Below are 17,241 nucleotides of genomic sequence, written 5' to 3'. Positions count from 1 at the left end.
ATTAAATTCTCAAAATTGGTCTATATTCACACTATAGTAGTATAAATTTAAATTGCTTTAGTATATAATTAAAATCTATACTGTGAAATGTTCTGATTTAATATCTACAAAAGTTCCCCTATAAATCTAATAAGTCAACAACATCATTGTTGGAGGTAGGTTGAGCCGGTTGAGCCGGTTGAGCCGGTTGAGTAAGTTTAGCTGGTTGGACGATTGGCGCAGCCTCTGTCATTTCCCCAAATAGGTCGTTATCATCATCTTCTTGAGCCTGTACAGGTGATGCAATATTTGTTGATGGTGGTGAACTCTTTTTTGCTTGGATCGGTTCGGTTTTGGCATTCATGAACAATGAACCAAACGGATCAACTTTCTTTTGCTCAGAGGCAATTGCAGGCACCACTTCAGGGAAATTCATTTGAGTATAAGTTGTAGAAGGAGCAGAAATACCAGTGCCTACGTCAAATAATGAATTTTGTAACGAGTCCTGAACATTAGATTGAGCAGCAACTGGAGCCGCACTCTGAAAGTCTGCAAAATCATCATCGTCATCGTCATCACCGTCAGCTGCAATATCTTGAGAGGCAGAGTTCCTTATATTAATTGATTCATTAGAAGATTTATTGAATGTAAATAAATCATCATTATTGGCTGGAAGGTTTGATGCAGAAGTAATTTTTGGTGCAGCATGGCTGTTGTCTTCATCTTCACTGTCAAAGTCAGCACTCACACTAATTCCATTATTATAGGAAGATCTGAAACCAGCTCTTGGATTTTGACCCAAAGTCTCAGCGGCTGCACTACCTCCTGCAACATTATTGAATTTCTTCGAAGTTTCTCTTGCTTTTTTCCTTTCTGCACGTATTAAATCATCATCTTTCAAGAATGCAACAAGGGATTGTGCTTTATTTCTGACGTTTATACCTTGATCTCTTCCCTGAGAGTCAATGTAGTGGAATGATTCCAACATCTTAATCAAACTTATACTTGTTCTAACATCGTCGATGAACCTTTCGGAGCCATGCTTGATTAAATAGTCGGTCAATTGTAGTGACTTATATATCTGTCTCCACTCACTAGCAGTTTTCTCTGTGTATCTTCTAAACACCATTCCCAAAATCTCTTCTCTTTCTCTTATGTTATAAGTACCTTGTGCAATTTGTTTCATCAAAGTAGATGAAGCACCCCAAGGTTCATTGTTAGTGGCTTCACGCACTTTTGCTTCCATGTCGGTATAGTTGAACATAACATTCTGGGCCTTACGGAAATATTTCTTGGCATCATATATAGTTAAGTTACTTAGAGTATCTTCCAAACTCATATCCTCTTTATTTTTTATTAGTGTATATATTTCAAACGCTTGTTATTATGATAATATTGAAATGTAAGTTTTGTGTAGCAACAATATTTGGTTATGAACAATTTTTTCAATTATGTTTTTCCTCCCCAATAAGTAACAGACTAACGCAACTTTAATTATCCTTATATGATTGATATGATAATAAAAACTACCGATACAGTTAAATACTTATTAAATGTTTTACATCGAGGTTGTAATTATTCTTTTTCTAAAATCGATTTGGTTTAAAAGGGACACAGTTTTTCTTTCATCGTTGAAATTCGTATTGAGTGACAAATACGATCGATCAATAACCGACCGATCTCAACAACACCAAACCAACTTCTCAGGATGCTGGTAGTCAGTAAGTTAATGCTAACTTGTGAAAGTGTTAAAAGATATTTTAAAGGAAATTCATTAATTATTTATTAAGTATAAAACTAATCTATACGATGTGTGTGTGCGTGCGTGCGTGCGTGGAAATAGAAGTCATTTAAAGACTTGAAACATTTTTCTAAAATCTTAGTATTCCATCATCATCTGAATCCGTTTGGAAACCTTTATTGGTGTTATTTATGTTCATAGTTGTGTTATCTAATTGATTAAATGTATTGGAATTCTTAAGAATTTCATTACCTGGGTCTGTTGAATGTAATACTGAGTTGTAATATGTCTCGACATTCATAGAATCAAATAGTTGGTTGCTAATGTTGTTCATATATGAATTATGAATATTGTAGTTTGCTCTTACATAAATAGCTCTCGACTGTAATGCATGTGCTAACAATAATGCAATTGGCCATATAGGAGCATCACCTAATATTCTTACACCAAGGTATAAACTTCTTGTCGATAGACTTGCCTTCTTGATGACATTTGCTGTTTCTTGAATGTTTGTGGAGGATTCCATTGCATATATAGCTAATTTATCGTTTAATACATCAACATCTAAAGCACCATTAGCTTGAGTTCTTAAAAATTCAGAATACGTCTCTTTATTGTAACCTTTTGGTAGTTGATATAATTCAATTTTTTTCAAAATTTGTTCACATTTTAACCACATCATTCTATCAGATGGTTTTAACATAGATGGTAAGGAATTTGGTGTCAATGCTTCGTTAGTAATAGTAAAAGCCCAGTCCTCAATTCTCTTCATTTGTTCAGCAATGATGAATATAGAAACAAAAATACTCATTACAGAAAAAATTGGAGTTCTTTTAGATGTCTTCTGTGCATTATCAACAACAGCTACAGTTTCAATCCAAAAATTGATGGCCATTAATGAATATTCAGTAGCCTCATGCACAGAGTCAAGGTCACAGTAAAAAAATTTATTCTCCAAAATTCTATTCAACTTACCCCAATCTTGTTGATATATTGTGCTCATTATAGGAGTAATATTAACACATTTACGAATACATGCCAATAAGTGCATTGGGATAATCAGTAACGCTTCAATATTCGTTGCAGTAAAACTTTTAATTAGTTCAGCATCTGCAGTAGCTAAAACACCGCCATTCTTTACATATAAAGCCTCCCAGTTTTTCATGGCAAAATCAATGATTGGTTTAGAGTTTGATCTCCATTGTATTTCACCTTCTAATGAATTTCTATCATATTGAAGTGCTAACTTGTTATTTTCCAAAAATATCTTTTCATGTATACCTATCAATAATGATAATAATGTCTTAAATGATAATTTTTCATTTTCATAAAAGAATTTATTGCCATTTGCCAAGTAATTCAAACAATTTTGATACGTTTCACCTCCATTACATAGTTCTAGTAGAGCAAACTTCGAGTCTAATCTAATTTTATTTTTCTGTAACATCTCATACCATTGTACAGAATCACTACAGTCGAACATCTCTGGAAGATAACAAGGTATACCACATTTGACATCAGTTGAATGGAAATAACACTCGATACCGGCCATATTTGTAAACATGATAGAAACAATTAAAAAGACATGGCATGTTCTAATACGTTGTTGAGCCTTGATAAAATATTGGAAATCTTTGTCAATTTGTTCAGAAGTATTAAACTGAGCCAAATATTTAGATAAGTTCTCAGGATGGTCCTGGTAGTCCATAGCATGATTACTTTGAATTGGGGGTTTTTCAACGCTTTCGATTGGTAGGTTGATTTTTGTTACTTTAATCAACTCCACCAATGTGCTAATTTGAGCATGAATAATCTTCTTTTGATCAACACTCAAATTATTATTAAAAATGTTGACAAAGATAAGCAAGATCATTGCCTGAATTACCCATAGAGGAGTATTCGCATAGTTATGTGTTTGGCTAAGCTTATTTATAATATTTTTGATTTGAGTCCAGCAAATTCTTGATAATAGCATAGCGTGTGTGGAATGGAAAGAGTGTAGTGCTCCAATGACTGTTAATGATAAAATAAAGGTATAATTATCAGGTTTGATTTCAATAGAACGAATATGGATAAACTGGAAAAGACTATGAAATTTAATAATAAATAGCTTTGTATATGAATTTAATTCTTCAACTGTAGGGAATAACTCTCCAGATAAACTGTTACTGCTTATTATGTAGGTACGAATCTCTTCAGTAAATTCTGGATATTTGATATTATTTGTATTATTCATTGGATCCTGCTTGGTTCGTAAATTCGAGTTAAACATATTTGCTCCTTCTGCAGAATGAAGACTGTCATTCATGAAATGACAGTCTTCATTGAAAACTGCATGTTGACGGTTATTAAAAAATTGAGTAACGACACTATTTTTTCTTCCATTATTGATATATTTGAGTTTGTTTGGATTGTTAGCTGTTAAGATATTACTTTTATTAATATCAGTAACAAAAGATGGTAAACTTGAGTCATTTGCCGTACCTAAATCAGTTAGTGGAGACACTGTATTTTCCAAGGAAATTGTTTCAGAACTTAGATGACGTGGATCAACTCTTGGAGAAACGGCATTGGAATTGTTCTGAGAGTCTTCCGAAGGACTATAATTTTGGCTGACAAAGCCAATATCATTAAAATGCTTTGAAGATAATTTGAATTTATCGAGATCCACATTTTGGAATTGAGAATTGCCTGTCAAAAAATCATCCAACCATTTATCATCAAAGTTATCTCTATTATTTAAAATAGGTAACTTTGAATTATTAGCTTCAACTTTTAGTTGATTATCATTTAAATTATTATTGTTCTTCAATGATTTAATAGATTGATTATTGGTTAAATTATTTTTATCAGCTAAATTCAATTCACTAGGATTACTAAAGTAATCAAACAAGTTACTCATACTTGTTGAATGATTATTGATACCAACATTGTTAAATATCATGCTATTATTAGAATAACCACCTTGACCTATTGAACTATTCGTCAACAGATTAGCTAATGATAAGAATGATGCTGAATGAATGTATGAGCTATTTAAAACACCATCACTGTTACGAAGCTTTGGATTAGATAATATATCATCTTGTGTGGAACTTAAATAAGCATTACCATCAGTATTTCCTTGTAAAGGTGAGCCGTTCACGTTGGTATGATTACCTTGTATTAATGGATTTCCATCGAATTTTTCATTGTATACATTTTGAAGGAGAGGATCATCCAAACTAAATTGGAATGGATCATTTTCTGGATAATCTGAATTAAAAACTTTTTCTAACAATCTATTAGGAGTCACTTGAGGAGTAGAAAATCCTACTTGATGAGGAGTATCGATTGCCATCTCATTTTCATCTTTTTCTGGAAATGGAACTTGTAAATTGTCTGGTCTATAGGTATATACATTTGATGCTGAGAAGGATGCATGTCTTTTTCTAAATTTCTCAGGAGGTGCCTTCAAGTTACCAGTAGGTGACACATATGTTGGACTAACAGAATTTGAAATTTCGGAGCTACTGTCACTAAGGATACTTATATTATTGTCAGCGTTACTGCTATCAAGTTCTCTCTTAATCATGTCCGTTTTAATATCTTTTATTCTTTTGGAACTTCCTTTAAGCATTGTGTGATTTCTTTTATCAATCTTATTTTGTTTTTTTAACTCAGCAGCTGTCATACCAAGAGGATTTAATGGTGTTGGAAGAATAGTTTTCTTATTTCCTGCGATTTTGACAATATTCGTGTTATTTACAGTTCCCTCATTTTCTGAGACAGTATCATTAATTGCTTCTTTTTTACTTATTAAAGAAGGATGTAGTTTATATTGGTGCCTTAACACTAAATCTTTTCTAGCAAAACATCTACCACAAAATATGCATAAAAAGGGTTTTTCATTAGTATGTGATATTTTATGTCTTTTCAAATGTTCTTGTCTAACGAAGCCTCTTGTACATATTGAACACAAAAATGGTCTTGGTTTGTCGGTTTTAATTGGTCTTGATTTTATTGGAATCGGAATTGGTGCATCCATAAATGATTGTTTATTAGTAGTTAACATATCTACCATTTTTCGTTTTTCTAATCGAAATAATAGTTTTCAGTCTTGTTTAATGTAACTAAATTGATAAAAGTTAGTTCCAAATCTATCGATTTTTAAGTGATAATTAACGTTAGATTTCTAAATAGTTTATCACACTCTCAATAAAAACGAAACCAAACAATGACAAAACACTAATAGTATCTGTTATTTTTAGACAGAATGTATTTTGCTCGATTAAAAATGTACAAAAAATAGTAAGCAGCAAATAACTTGTTTGGAATTATCGATATTATTGTAATAACGTGGTAACCTTCTATTATCTATTATTTTTGTACTTTTCCAGTTTCCAATATTACAAATCTTTTATTATACGTTTTTGAGTTTTTCAATTTTAGTTATTATGTTTTTATTTCACTTTTGTATCTTATCTTTTATTTTATTTATTTTTTTTTTTTTTTAGTTTGTCTCTAGTTTATATGATTACAAACCATATTAGATTCTTCTGAATATATATCTAGAATTACGAAACTGAAAGAATGCTCACGCACTGAATACTGCAACAAACTATCTAAGTATATTCAAAATTTTTCAAAATAAAAAAAGCAATAATTTGAGAAAGCGACAATAGATAAAAAAAATTGCGTAATGCATTAGAAAACCGTTAGACAAACATATTATTGATGAAAACAGTTTAAGTTCTAGTTGCTAAATCGGGCATAGAGGTGTGTTCGAAATCTAATAAATGCAGTACGACACTACTCATAAATAATAGATTTACGAGAGACACACATGCTTCAATTATTATTCAACCTTTGCAAAAATGTGTTGTTGAAATTTCAAACATTAGTTATTTCGTTTGGGTATTTAAACTTTTAAAAACGACAACAACAATCTATAAAAATGAGTGTAGCAACTTTTAAGTAATTTTCATCTCACATAAAAAAACATTATAAAAATAAAACAGAAAGTGGTCAAAGTAATGAACTGCAGTCGCAGTACGATAATTAGCTTCTTCAGAGGATTACCATGGTAGATTTTTTTTCTTTCTGTACGTGATTTTCTTATAATAATATTTCGAAGAATTGACCTAGCAACGATGGGATTTTTCGCATACAAAATAAATAATATGTTGCGAAAGAATAAAAGTAATAAATGTTAACTTAACACGGAGTAATACTACTTATTCTAAACTGTGCGGAATTTGTACTATGAAATTTGTCATCTACAATCCCGTTATTAAAGTACAGGGTGTGCATAGGTGGAATACTATTATACCATTTTGGTCTCTCTTTTTTCTTTTTTGTTTTTCCGAAATCTTGTATTTTGTGCTGTTCATTATCAACAGAGTATCAGAGCAGATATTAAATTGGTCTCAAAATCCATCATGAGATGACTTTTCTCTTGAAAAAGGACATATGTTGTTGTATCCGAACTAGTTCAGTATATATCTTTCTCCTGCTTGCACTCGCATAAACGAGATCCGCCAGGTATATCGGCAGTTATCAATTGAAGCACTGTACTATGGCACAGTACTATGGCACACTTATTGGGACAAATGTGATATACACAACCGACGGATTATACATTTTTATGGATTATTCAACTCAGTTACATTTGAGATCGATGTTTTTCCGAAACTGGGTTCAATTCTCGTATTATATCAACTCAAAGGTTCGTATTAAACCAATGCCAATCTTTGCCATGCGGACAGCCAAACAAAGGTTCAATCGCTTTCACTAAAACATGCATTCCACTGTTATTGCGATCAAACGCTCTTTTGAACTCTCCATGTGCATACGCATTCGATGTATCAAACGTCAGTTATATGCTTGTGCTCCTATAATTATCATATATAAAAAACGTAAATAAATATACAAAACAACCTCATACATACTTTACAATTCAATCCCTGGTAACATATATAAACCTTACATATAGACACACACACGTCGTTTATTTCTTTTGGACCAGCGGAACAAACCTTTCTATACATACAACAAAAAGAAGTGAGAATAAAAATGAACGAGGACAGAAAAGAAATAGCCGCCTTTTATATAAAACATTTTAACTCCCTTTTTACCATAGATATTTTTTTGTGTTTTGTGTCATTTTAATCTTATTTACTATACGCTGTCTATATACATATGGGAGAAGAGAGAAAAGATGACCAATTTATGCAATTAGCCGCGGACATCAAACCCGCTACCCGGATCCGTGCGACAGTGGCCGTGTTGCGGAAGTTTAGCCGCCCTCTCGTGCCTTTTTAATTTTTTGCCTTTGAACGGTTTCTACACTATAGGGCATGTCCCAGTTAAAGAAAGCCAACAATATAAACACTTGTATTGGTATTAAGAATAACATATATACTATATACATATATATATATATATGTGTGTGTGTGTGTGTGTGATGAATACCTTTAATAGGTTGCCAAAGTATGGTGTTATCCTGTTGTCACTGCGTGACACGATCTATGTACGTGAGCATTCCTTCTTGTTCGCAAAATACAATCACTATCCACTAACCAATGAGAGACATCGGTAATTTATGGCCATGTGACTTTTGTATCAAATAGTGATAGTCGGCAAGAACACCTAATGCACCATAGTTGCAAGACGCTCTTTTAACGCTCGGTAGGGTTATGATTCTTGAAAAAGTGAAAAGTAAGAAATTAGTTATTGGGCTGAACAGTTTCGAATGAGATTTGAAACTGCCCCTGGCTTCAAGATGCATACACATTGTTTTAATAATGATAGGTTTATGTAAATATATGTGTGTGTCAGTGTGTGTACATTTATATATATATATAAGGTTGCTTTAAAGTATTGTTTTAATCGCAAAAACAGATATTTAGAGTATTGGTGAAAAGTATAATAAAATAAACAGAAAGATTAGTTTGATACTGCAAGCAAATATGTTACCAAAAAGATTTCCTACTCCAATTATGAAGCCATTGTGGCCTTTCTTTATCGGTGGTGCTACTGTGTTTTGTTTAATGGGTAAGGCTGCTGATTTATCTGCCGGTACAAAGGAATTCATCAATGACCCAAGAAACCCAAGATTTGCTAGAGGTGAAAAACCTGTTGAAAACCCACAATAATTTTATAAATGGGAGCTCATATTCTGATACTATATAACTATCTTTTCTTTCGATATTGAGGAAGATGCGTCAGTTTTCATTACAAATAAGATTTATCTATTTATATTCGTCAACTTATTTCATGTATAAAAATAATAATACAACATAAAATGCTTTTATATTTTATAATAAAAAAAATGCTATTACAATAGAGCTGTCTCTCGCATACAGTTGAAATGCTGCAAGCATGAATTTTATTGCTGGATCTATTATTTAGTTTAATAGTTGCTCAAGATTATTTCTCGATTTCAATAATTGTTCCATCTCATTCTTATCTAGTCCACATTTTTTGTCTATAAGTGAATCCCAAGTTGTTTTCAATTTGTCTAACAGATCTGAATCCAAAGTTCCTTCCAAATCATTTTTCTCATAGATTATTATTAATAAGGCAGTGAAGTCGTACTTATGACAGTTTAATCTTTCAATAGGTGCAAAATTAATTAATAGAGATATTAACTTTATCGTTTCTTCTACAATTGCTATCGAAGTTGTGAAAAATGGATTCTTAACAAAGTATTCGCCAAGTACAAAAATAAATCTCGATAATAAAATCGTTATGTTTTCCTTTAGTTCATTTATTAACTGATTTGTAAACTTGATGGTGGTTAAAGTTAATGATTCATGCTCAGACACTATTCTGGGAAAGATATTCGTTAATATATTATCTGATAACAACTTCTGTAAACAGGTTTTATATTGAACTTCATTGTTTTCATACTGTCTCTTATATAATAAAATCAAAGCAGGGAAAATAGATTCATAAATTATACAGGTTTCTTTTGCAGGGTAGGACGGTGGCAAGAAATATGTCATATTCACTAATATTGGCTCAAATATGCCAAAAAGGCCAGTTTGTTCAAAACTAATCCATTGTGATTCTTTGCCATTTGGCAAGCTACAAAATGGATATTTTAATAAAGTTTGTAAAGCTTTGACGCCTTTTAATTTGATTTTATGTAGGTCACTTGTATCATCTAGAAGGTTTAAGATTGCAGGCGTTATCCACCATATATTTGAACTAAAATGCTTTCTATCTAAATGTCGCAGTATAACATGTAGCAAAGGTATTGAATAAAGACCCCCATTAAGTTTCCATTGTTCTAAATTAGTTTCATCTGTTCGATTGAATCCTAGTTTTGGATTTAATCCACTTCCTAAGCTCTTTGACCGCACATTTGCAAAGCTATTTGAAGGTTTATATAATAAATTTTGAATGTTTGCAATTAATCCATCCATGATAATATCTTTATCATCAATATTTTTTGATAATACCGAATCAACAGTTGTTGCGCTTAAATCACTTATTTCTTTTGTTACGATATCACCAAGGACACAATAACTAACAAACTGGATGCATTTTATTTTAAGGTTAACTGAATTGGAGCCATTTTTGTTATGGCTGATATATTCACACATTCTCCTCACAACATCATCATTGAGAAATCCTGGAGATTTAAGATCTGATTCATCTAATAGGCTTTCGATTTCAGCGGTATCTGCACTGGTAAACATTCTTAGAATACACTTCTCAGGGGTGATTCCCAATTATTCCCTTTCCTTTTAACAAGTGTACTTAAAATCTCAATAGTATACGTATTTATGTGACGTACTCATTCTTTTTATTATAATCATTATCATAAATTGTGAAATTCAGTTATGAATGCGATGCCTGAAAAATGCCCATCTTTAAATTAAATAAAAATGTTTAATATTGTTGAGTAAAGGAAAATAGTATGTATATATATATATTGGAGAACTATAAAAATGTTAATCAAACTAATGATACTAATTTTTCTGTTACGTTATCTTTAGTCTGTTGACATAAAGGTTTTGGGCCTCCCAAATATTGAGAAAATAAAAATTTACCTACAATTGGGTTTTTAACTGAACCATAATATGTGTACTTATTCTTTTTACGAGAATATTGGGAAAAGGTCAACGATCCATCGGAATTCAATTGCACGAATAAATCGTCATCCCTTAGGACTTGATGGTTCACAGCGATCAACTCTTTAAATTCTTGAACACCTGCTTGAACTTCTTCTTCGTGACCTGCAATATTTGGATGATTCAAGATAGTATTAGAAATACCATCCCTTAAATGAGCGAAACTTGTATTTCTAACAGGAGTAATTTTAGCCAACAGTCTAATGTTACTGTCTAACAAATTTTCCAAAACAAGCATCGATTTTGCAGGATCGTTCAAAGCATCAAAGACATTTTGTTTTTGTGATAGAGTCTCTTTTGCACCAATGATCGCCTTACTCATGTAACTAGAATTCAACACTTCCCCAACTTTCGCTTTATCATCTTCTAAAATGTAAATACCCATACAATAAACTTTAAATTTCACATAAAAGTAGACAGTTCTGATTCCATAACCTAACATATCATAAGTTCCTTTGATACATTCATAAACAGAATTGTCAATGACCAATGGGAAAGGGCTAACATCCTTGTATACAGTAACCGAGTTCGATAATTCACCTTCTTTTTGTGCATCAGAATCATTTCTGATCAAATGAGTAGAGGTATGCAACTCACTGGAATTGGCATTTTGATAAGTGGAAGTGGCTGTAAGAATGGTTAACCCCGTAGCTAACCCAACAGTTGCCCATTTAAAGTTCTGAAATTTAGTTTGGTTTACAGTCTTGGTAGAAGCATTACTCAATAGTCTCTTGGAAAGAACCCTGGTAGTCCCTCTTAAACTAGATCTTAAAGTTCTGGCACTTATATTATTAAAAATATTACTGAACATAATGTTTTATAATCAGCGATTCCTCGTGGTTGTATTGACAAAACGTCTTTTATTATTTTAATAGGCTGGTATTAGCAAATGATAAATATACACACGTATCTACACAAACACGCACACACATATATATATATATATGCTTGTTCGAGTAATACCCCTTATGAATAAAATATAATTAACTATTCATCTCATTCAGAAGTTGAGTAACAATTTCGTTCCGACCGTTTGTCGATTTTACGAATTGGTATTACTAATGCTAATTAGTAGATTCTTAAGAAATAATTCATTTGGAAGGTACTTCTGACGCAGCAGCTGGAGGTCAACAACTAAACACAATGGAGAATATACATTATAGTCTTTAGTTAATTTTTATACAAATGTATTAGACCTTATATAGCATAATATATATTCTAGTAAAGTTGAGTCTGTATCTTTATGACTATATGCTACGATGTGTCATTATCACGTGACAGCAATGTCTAATTTCCATCTTTTAAAGGTTGCAATGAAGCATTGTAACCATCAACTTTATAGAATGGATAAGTGCTATAAGATAGATTTAATGACGGTTATGCATGGGGGAAGTAATAGCAATTGACCCGTTTGTTAGGTTTGCTTGTATATACCTCTCCAACAATCAATGGCACATATTAGTAGTTGAGGACGGTCGGTGAAGATATTTTATTTTATAGTATATAGGGAATAATAGTCACTAAATTTATTGGAAGTGTGACTAAATTTAATAGCAATCAGATTAAAAGAAGTGAAAATGTTTTCTAGTCTTCGAAAAAAAGATAGAAATGAAGGTAAGGAATTAAATATAACTGTTCAGAAGCCGCAGAATAGATTAGAGAGGCTTAAAAGAATTTCGACAACAACGGATAGCAATAGTAGCAACAATTTAGATCGCAGTGTATATAGTGGAAAGGCAGATACTTTAAATGGAAGTACAAGTGATAATACATTATCGATTGTTTCAGGTAATTTTTTGGTAGGCAGTCACAATAAAACTCTAACTACATCGAACACTGACAACCTTTCAAAACAAAACACAAGCGGCTTCCCAATTGATAATGGAACCAACTTCGGATCTTCTGAGGTCCAAGGATCAGCCACATTAAAAAATCAAAAGTATCAGTTAGAGTTAACATATCATGATCTAACACGGTATCCCAATATTCCAATTATGGTAGATCTTTCACTACTCCCGGGAGTAAAAGAAGGTGAGCTGTGTGAATTGATGAATTATGACAAGCATGAAAAAATATCTTCTATAGGTGATAGAACAGAAAATAATAAGCACAATACAATATTTAAAAAATCTAGAAGAAGAGTTAAAATATACTTTATAGCAAAAAATTTAATAACCAATGCAAACAGACTACAGCATAAATCTCAACAACTCTCAATTGCATCAGGACAACTACAAGCATTATTAGAACTCCCATCAAGATCGAAAGTATGGGTTAAAAAAAGATCAAAAGAAGAATGTGAAATCGATCTTTTAGAATTGAATGTAAAGGATCTTTTACTGAATAGAGGTGATATGTGGTGTATATCAAAACAATTATTAGCGTCTTGCGTGTTTTCAGAACAAAAGCTATTTCTTACAGATTCGTTGAGACTTGTGGTCAATGGTATATATAGAGATGGGAGAAAAATTTTATCAGGGTATATTGGGGAAAGCACTAGAATTGTTTTTAGATCAGAATCTGCTCGATTAATATTTATCATTCAAATTACAGAAGAAATGTGGAATTTTGAAGAATCTGGTGAACAATTATTTCAGAAGCTAATAAATTCGTTATTTCCAAAGATTTTTAAAAAATGGAAAGAACGTGATACTCATCATAGCATAACTATAGCATTCGCAATTTCAATGGATATGTCTACAAATTCATATAATGATTTGAAACCAGGAGAGAAATTGAAAACGACTAGTGATTACTATAGAATTGTCGTTGATCAAGTTAACATTATTGATTGGGTTCAGACTATGGAAGTATTAAGAAGAGAATTCATGAAAGTGACGGAGGAATTAAAAAATGTAACTGTAAAACAAGAGAACGGTACATTTACTGTGATAAAAGGGAGATTCACCCCTGTTATAAAATCAAATTTTTTGGAGTTAGTCAACTTTGCAGCCACAATTTTAACAGACCCATTTAAACAACTTGATTTGAAACATACAACTACACATGTAATCTTAATATCTCCAAGTTCCGGTATTTATGATGTTGATTATGATTTATTAAAGTTAACTGGGAAAAAATTGATGAATTTAGAAATGACAATGGACTTGATTTGTCTAGCTAGATCCCCATTACATATTGTTCCACTATTCAGGTATATTGATTATGACAATAACTTGCACCATTGCACCCCATCTTGGCTGAGTATATTTTTTTGGAATGACGGTCATAAGTCGTCGCTAGATGACTGGCAACCAAGATGCAATTTGTATAAATTAAGAATCATGGGCCTTACTGAAAATGAAATGATGGAAGAAGTAGATATTGCGTATCTGTCAATGAACAACCCAAGAGAAGTATCAATTCATCAACTAATTACTCATCACGATCGAAATGTATTTCACTCAACAGTAACCGACAAAGATCAGAATACCAGCAACTCATATCCAGATGTCAATAATGAACCAAATGCAAACATAATATCTACTAAATTTGGTAATAATGTTGTAGAATCATCCAATAAACTAGTTTGGAATACATCTAAACTATCAAAACCAAAAACAGAAAAAATTGCCGAACATAATGTCATGGCAGATTTATATATTCAAAATAGTGAGGACTTAATAGAGGATGTACCTGATATTGTTCCAAAACACGAAAATGCAATCTATAGTACATTTTCTAATATTTCTATGAACAAGGTAGATGATTCTTATGCCATTGACTCTCTAAAACACATCAGTAAAACCGATAGTATAAAAGAGATATTTGGAAAGCAAGTTTTTAAGAGGCTTTTGACATCAGTAAAAAGCAAAGATAAAATTGCTATTACACAGAGTAAATCCCAGATTGATCAAAATAAAAACGTGGGCAATTTAGCTAAAAAACCTTTACAAGCAGTTAATAATGTTCCTTCGAGTTCACAAGGACATGAAAATTCACCCATTATAAAGAAGCACTTAGGACTAGCAATAATGAATACTGACCAGAATAATTCACACAATGATCTGTCATCTTGTCAAAAATCCTCAAACACAGATGCATCATCCAATATTACTATTCAAAATAGATTAACTCCGTTTCATGATAGCAGTACGAGGCTTACTATTAATCATGGACCAAAAGCAAAATTATTTGATAAGTATAATACTAATTCTTCGTGGAATGAAATTGAAAATCCGTCTGTTCCTGTTAGTAATGAAGTTGCTGGTTTACTGTTGTCAAAAAAATGGAGAGATGTGTTGCCCAGATTCGTGGCCAAGAAATATAGTAAGTGGAGATCATTCACCATACCAGCAGAACTTCCCCTGACAATCACAACATTTGTTAATTCTCAAGAGTTTAAAGAACAGTATGAATTCAGAAATCATTCCGTTACGATGAACATTGATCAAGAATTATATAATCAAACTTCGAAAGACTTGCTTTTGCATATGGTTTATATGAGATTGGTAGCAGGATTCCAAATCTGTTTGGGTGATCAAGTAGAGGATATAGAATACTCACTAACCAACGATAAAAAGTCAAAATCTGTTAATAAGTATATTTCTGATGATGATTGGACGAGCACAAAATTTTATATGATGCTCGATACAGAAATTCACAGAATAACATGTGGGCTTGATGGTGTTATTGACGTACAAAGATATTTAAAGCGAGAGCAGAATCCCTTGGATCAAGTCTCTAGTTACATGCCTTTGGTTAAGACTAGATATGAAGAAGAATATAGAACTATTAAAAGAGACCCATTACATGCAACAAGGAAATCATTAAATTGGAATCAAATTGATCAAGCACTCGCTTGTTACGGTGATTATCGGGAGGATGGGAAGTATGCAGGTTTTAAAGCCAAGTTCGTGGTCCTACCAGTTGAAATTCCATTGCACACGTTGTCTACAGTAGTTAATGGTAGAAATGAGATGTTGTCATCTGAAGAACTAAGGTTAGAGGGGTTGCGTCGTTTAACTGCATTTATTGCTAAATCAAAAATAAAGAGCTCTGACGAAAAAGTTAAGACAGTTAAAAATGATGAACAACCGCCAGATATTCATTTCTATACTGGTTCCCTTATAAATTTTATTAATGAAGAAATCAAGTCATCCGAATTTTCAGCTTCAAAAGACTTGATTATTTCAACTCCTAAAACTTTACTAAATAAGAGCATCGATTTCAAAACGTTAACTATCGAATTACAGAGTAGTGAAGACAAATTGACATTAGTTACTAGGAAATGGCACTGGAGCAAATTCAAAAATTGTTTTGTTGGTTCTGAAATGGTTAATTGGTTGATTAGAAATTTTAGTGATATAGAGACAAGAGAAGATGCCATAGCATATGGTCAATATTTGATGGACAAAAATGTGTTTCTCCATGTTTTAAATAAACATGGGTTTTTAGATGGTTATTACTTCTACCAGCTTACTTCTGAATATGCTTTGAAAAATAAAGACCCGGAAATTTTAGCACCTGGATTGAAAGTTAAAGAGAACTATAATGAAGGAAAATACCGTAATAGAACAGAATCAAGTATGACCCCAAGTGCTAATAAGAGTAACTCCTCAATTGTTAAAGGTAGTGACGAAATATTGGAAGACGTAAAGCCTACGATAGTACTAAGTAATTCTCTCACGATTGATCTAGATCCTGATTGTAAATCATATAAAAAAGAAACTTGTGTAGTCCATTATGATAAAGTTCATAACCCAGATCACTGTTTTCATATTAGACTAGAATGGTTGTCTGCTACTCCTAAGCTGATTGATGATAAAATTAAGAATTGGTCACGGTTATGTGAAAAATATGGATTACTATTAATTGAAGTTCCATGGGAAGAATTGTGTTCTATTCCAGCCAGTAATCCTTTTCATACTTTTATAGAAGTCAAACTCGCAATAAATCCTTTCGAGGAAGCTGACCTTAACATTAAAAATATGTTAACTAAAAATAAGTTTTACTATCATATTTATTTGTTAAAGAAATCAGACTTTTTGTTAGACAATAGAGCATTTCATTTTTTAAATGATGAAAATAGTTCTTTTGTTATTAAATATTCTTGGGGAGCTCCAACTTTTAAGAACGCACAATATATTCATAAATCTGGTGCGTATATTGCAGAAATTAAGGACAATGGAGATTTATTTTTGGCTCCAAATAATATTTACATGAACAGAACTAAGCAAGGGAATATTATAGGAAAAAATAAAAAACACATTAGAATGCAATTTAATGCACAAGGTGTTATGCTAGAATTCAAAAACATGTGTTCTGATCCAGTTAAGTTAAGGTCAATATTTGAAGAGGCCAAACAAATTTATTTAGACAATGAGGATGAGCAAATTGAACAAAAATATTAACTTCTATAGAATTTGATAATATTATTATTTACAAAGCGTTATATAG

At 32.0% G+C, this 17,241-nt stretch overlaps 6 protein-coding genes across 6 annotated transcripts; 2 read left to right on the top strand and 4 right to left on the bottom strand.

Annotated features, from left to right (window-relative positions):
• Positions 1 to 118: 118 nt before the first annotated feature.
• On the bottom strand, positions 119 to 1,318 carry ENT3 (Ent3p; the record flags this gene model as incomplete). Its single annotated transcript, XM_003684097.1, has 1 exon — positions 119 to 1,318. One exon carries the CDS (start codon positions 1,316 to 1,318, stop codon positions 119 to 121), a length of 1,200 nt encoding a protein of 399 aa, XP_003684145.1.
• Positions 1,319 to 1,850: 532 nt separating this feature from the next.
• Positions 1,851 to 5,783, bottom strand: TDA9 (Tda9p; the record flags this gene model as incomplete). The annotated part of the gene is made up of 1 exon (XM_003684096.1): positions 1,851 to 5,783. The coding sequence occupies one exon, from the start codon at positions 5,781 to 5,783 to the stop codon at positions 1,851 to 1,853; it is 3,933 nt and encodes a 1,310-aa protein (XP_003684144.1).
• Positions 5,784 to 8,670: 2,887 nt separating this feature from the next.
• ATP18 (F1F0 ATP synthase subunit i) lies at positions 8,671 to 8,856 on the top strand (the record flags this gene model as incomplete). Its single annotated transcript, XM_003684095.1, has 1 exon — positions 8,671 to 8,856. One exon carries the CDS (start codon positions 8,671 to 8,673, stop codon positions 8,854 to 8,856), a length of 186 nt encoding a protein of 61 aa, XP_003684143.1.
• A 252-nt stretch (positions 8,857 to 9,108) lies between these two features.
• On the bottom strand, positions 9,109 to 10,407 carry TTI2 (Tti2p; the record flags this gene model as incomplete). The annotated part of the gene is made up of 1 exon (XM_003684094.1): positions 9,109 to 10,407. The coding sequence occupies one exon, from the start codon at positions 10,405 to 10,407 to the stop codon at positions 9,109 to 9,111; it is 1,299 nt and encodes a 432-aa protein (XP_003684142.1).
• Positions 10,408 to 10,666: 259 nt separating this feature from the next.
• Positions 10,667 to 11,653, bottom strand: TPHA0B00350 (chalcone isomerase domain-containing protein; the record flags this gene model as incomplete). Its single annotated transcript, XM_003684093.1, has 1 exon — positions 10,667 to 11,653. One exon carries the CDS (start codon positions 11,651 to 11,653, stop codon positions 10,667 to 10,669), a length of 987 nt encoding a protein of 328 aa, XP_003684141.1.
• Positions 11,654 to 12,419: 766 nt separating this feature from the next.
• Positions 12,420 to 17,195, top strand: IML1 (GTPase-activating protein IML1; the record flags this gene model as incomplete). Its single annotated transcript, XM_003684092.1, has 1 exon — positions 12,420 to 17,195. The coding sequence occupies one exon, from the start codon at positions 12,420 to 12,422 to the stop codon at positions 17,193 to 17,195; it is 4,776 nt and encodes a 1,591-aa protein (XP_003684140.1).
• Positions 17,196 to 17,241: the final 46 nt, after the last annotated feature.

Source organism: Tetrapisispora phaffii, chromosome 2, assembly GCF_000236905.1.
Source record: "Tetrapisispora phaffii CBS 4417 chromosome 2, complete genome".
NCBI classification, from domain to species: Eukaryota; Fungi; Ascomycota; class Saccharomycetes; order Saccharomycetales; family Saccharomycetaceae; genus Tetrapisispora; species Tetrapisispora phaffii.
This window is presented reverse-complemented; position numbering and strand designations above follow the sequence as displayed.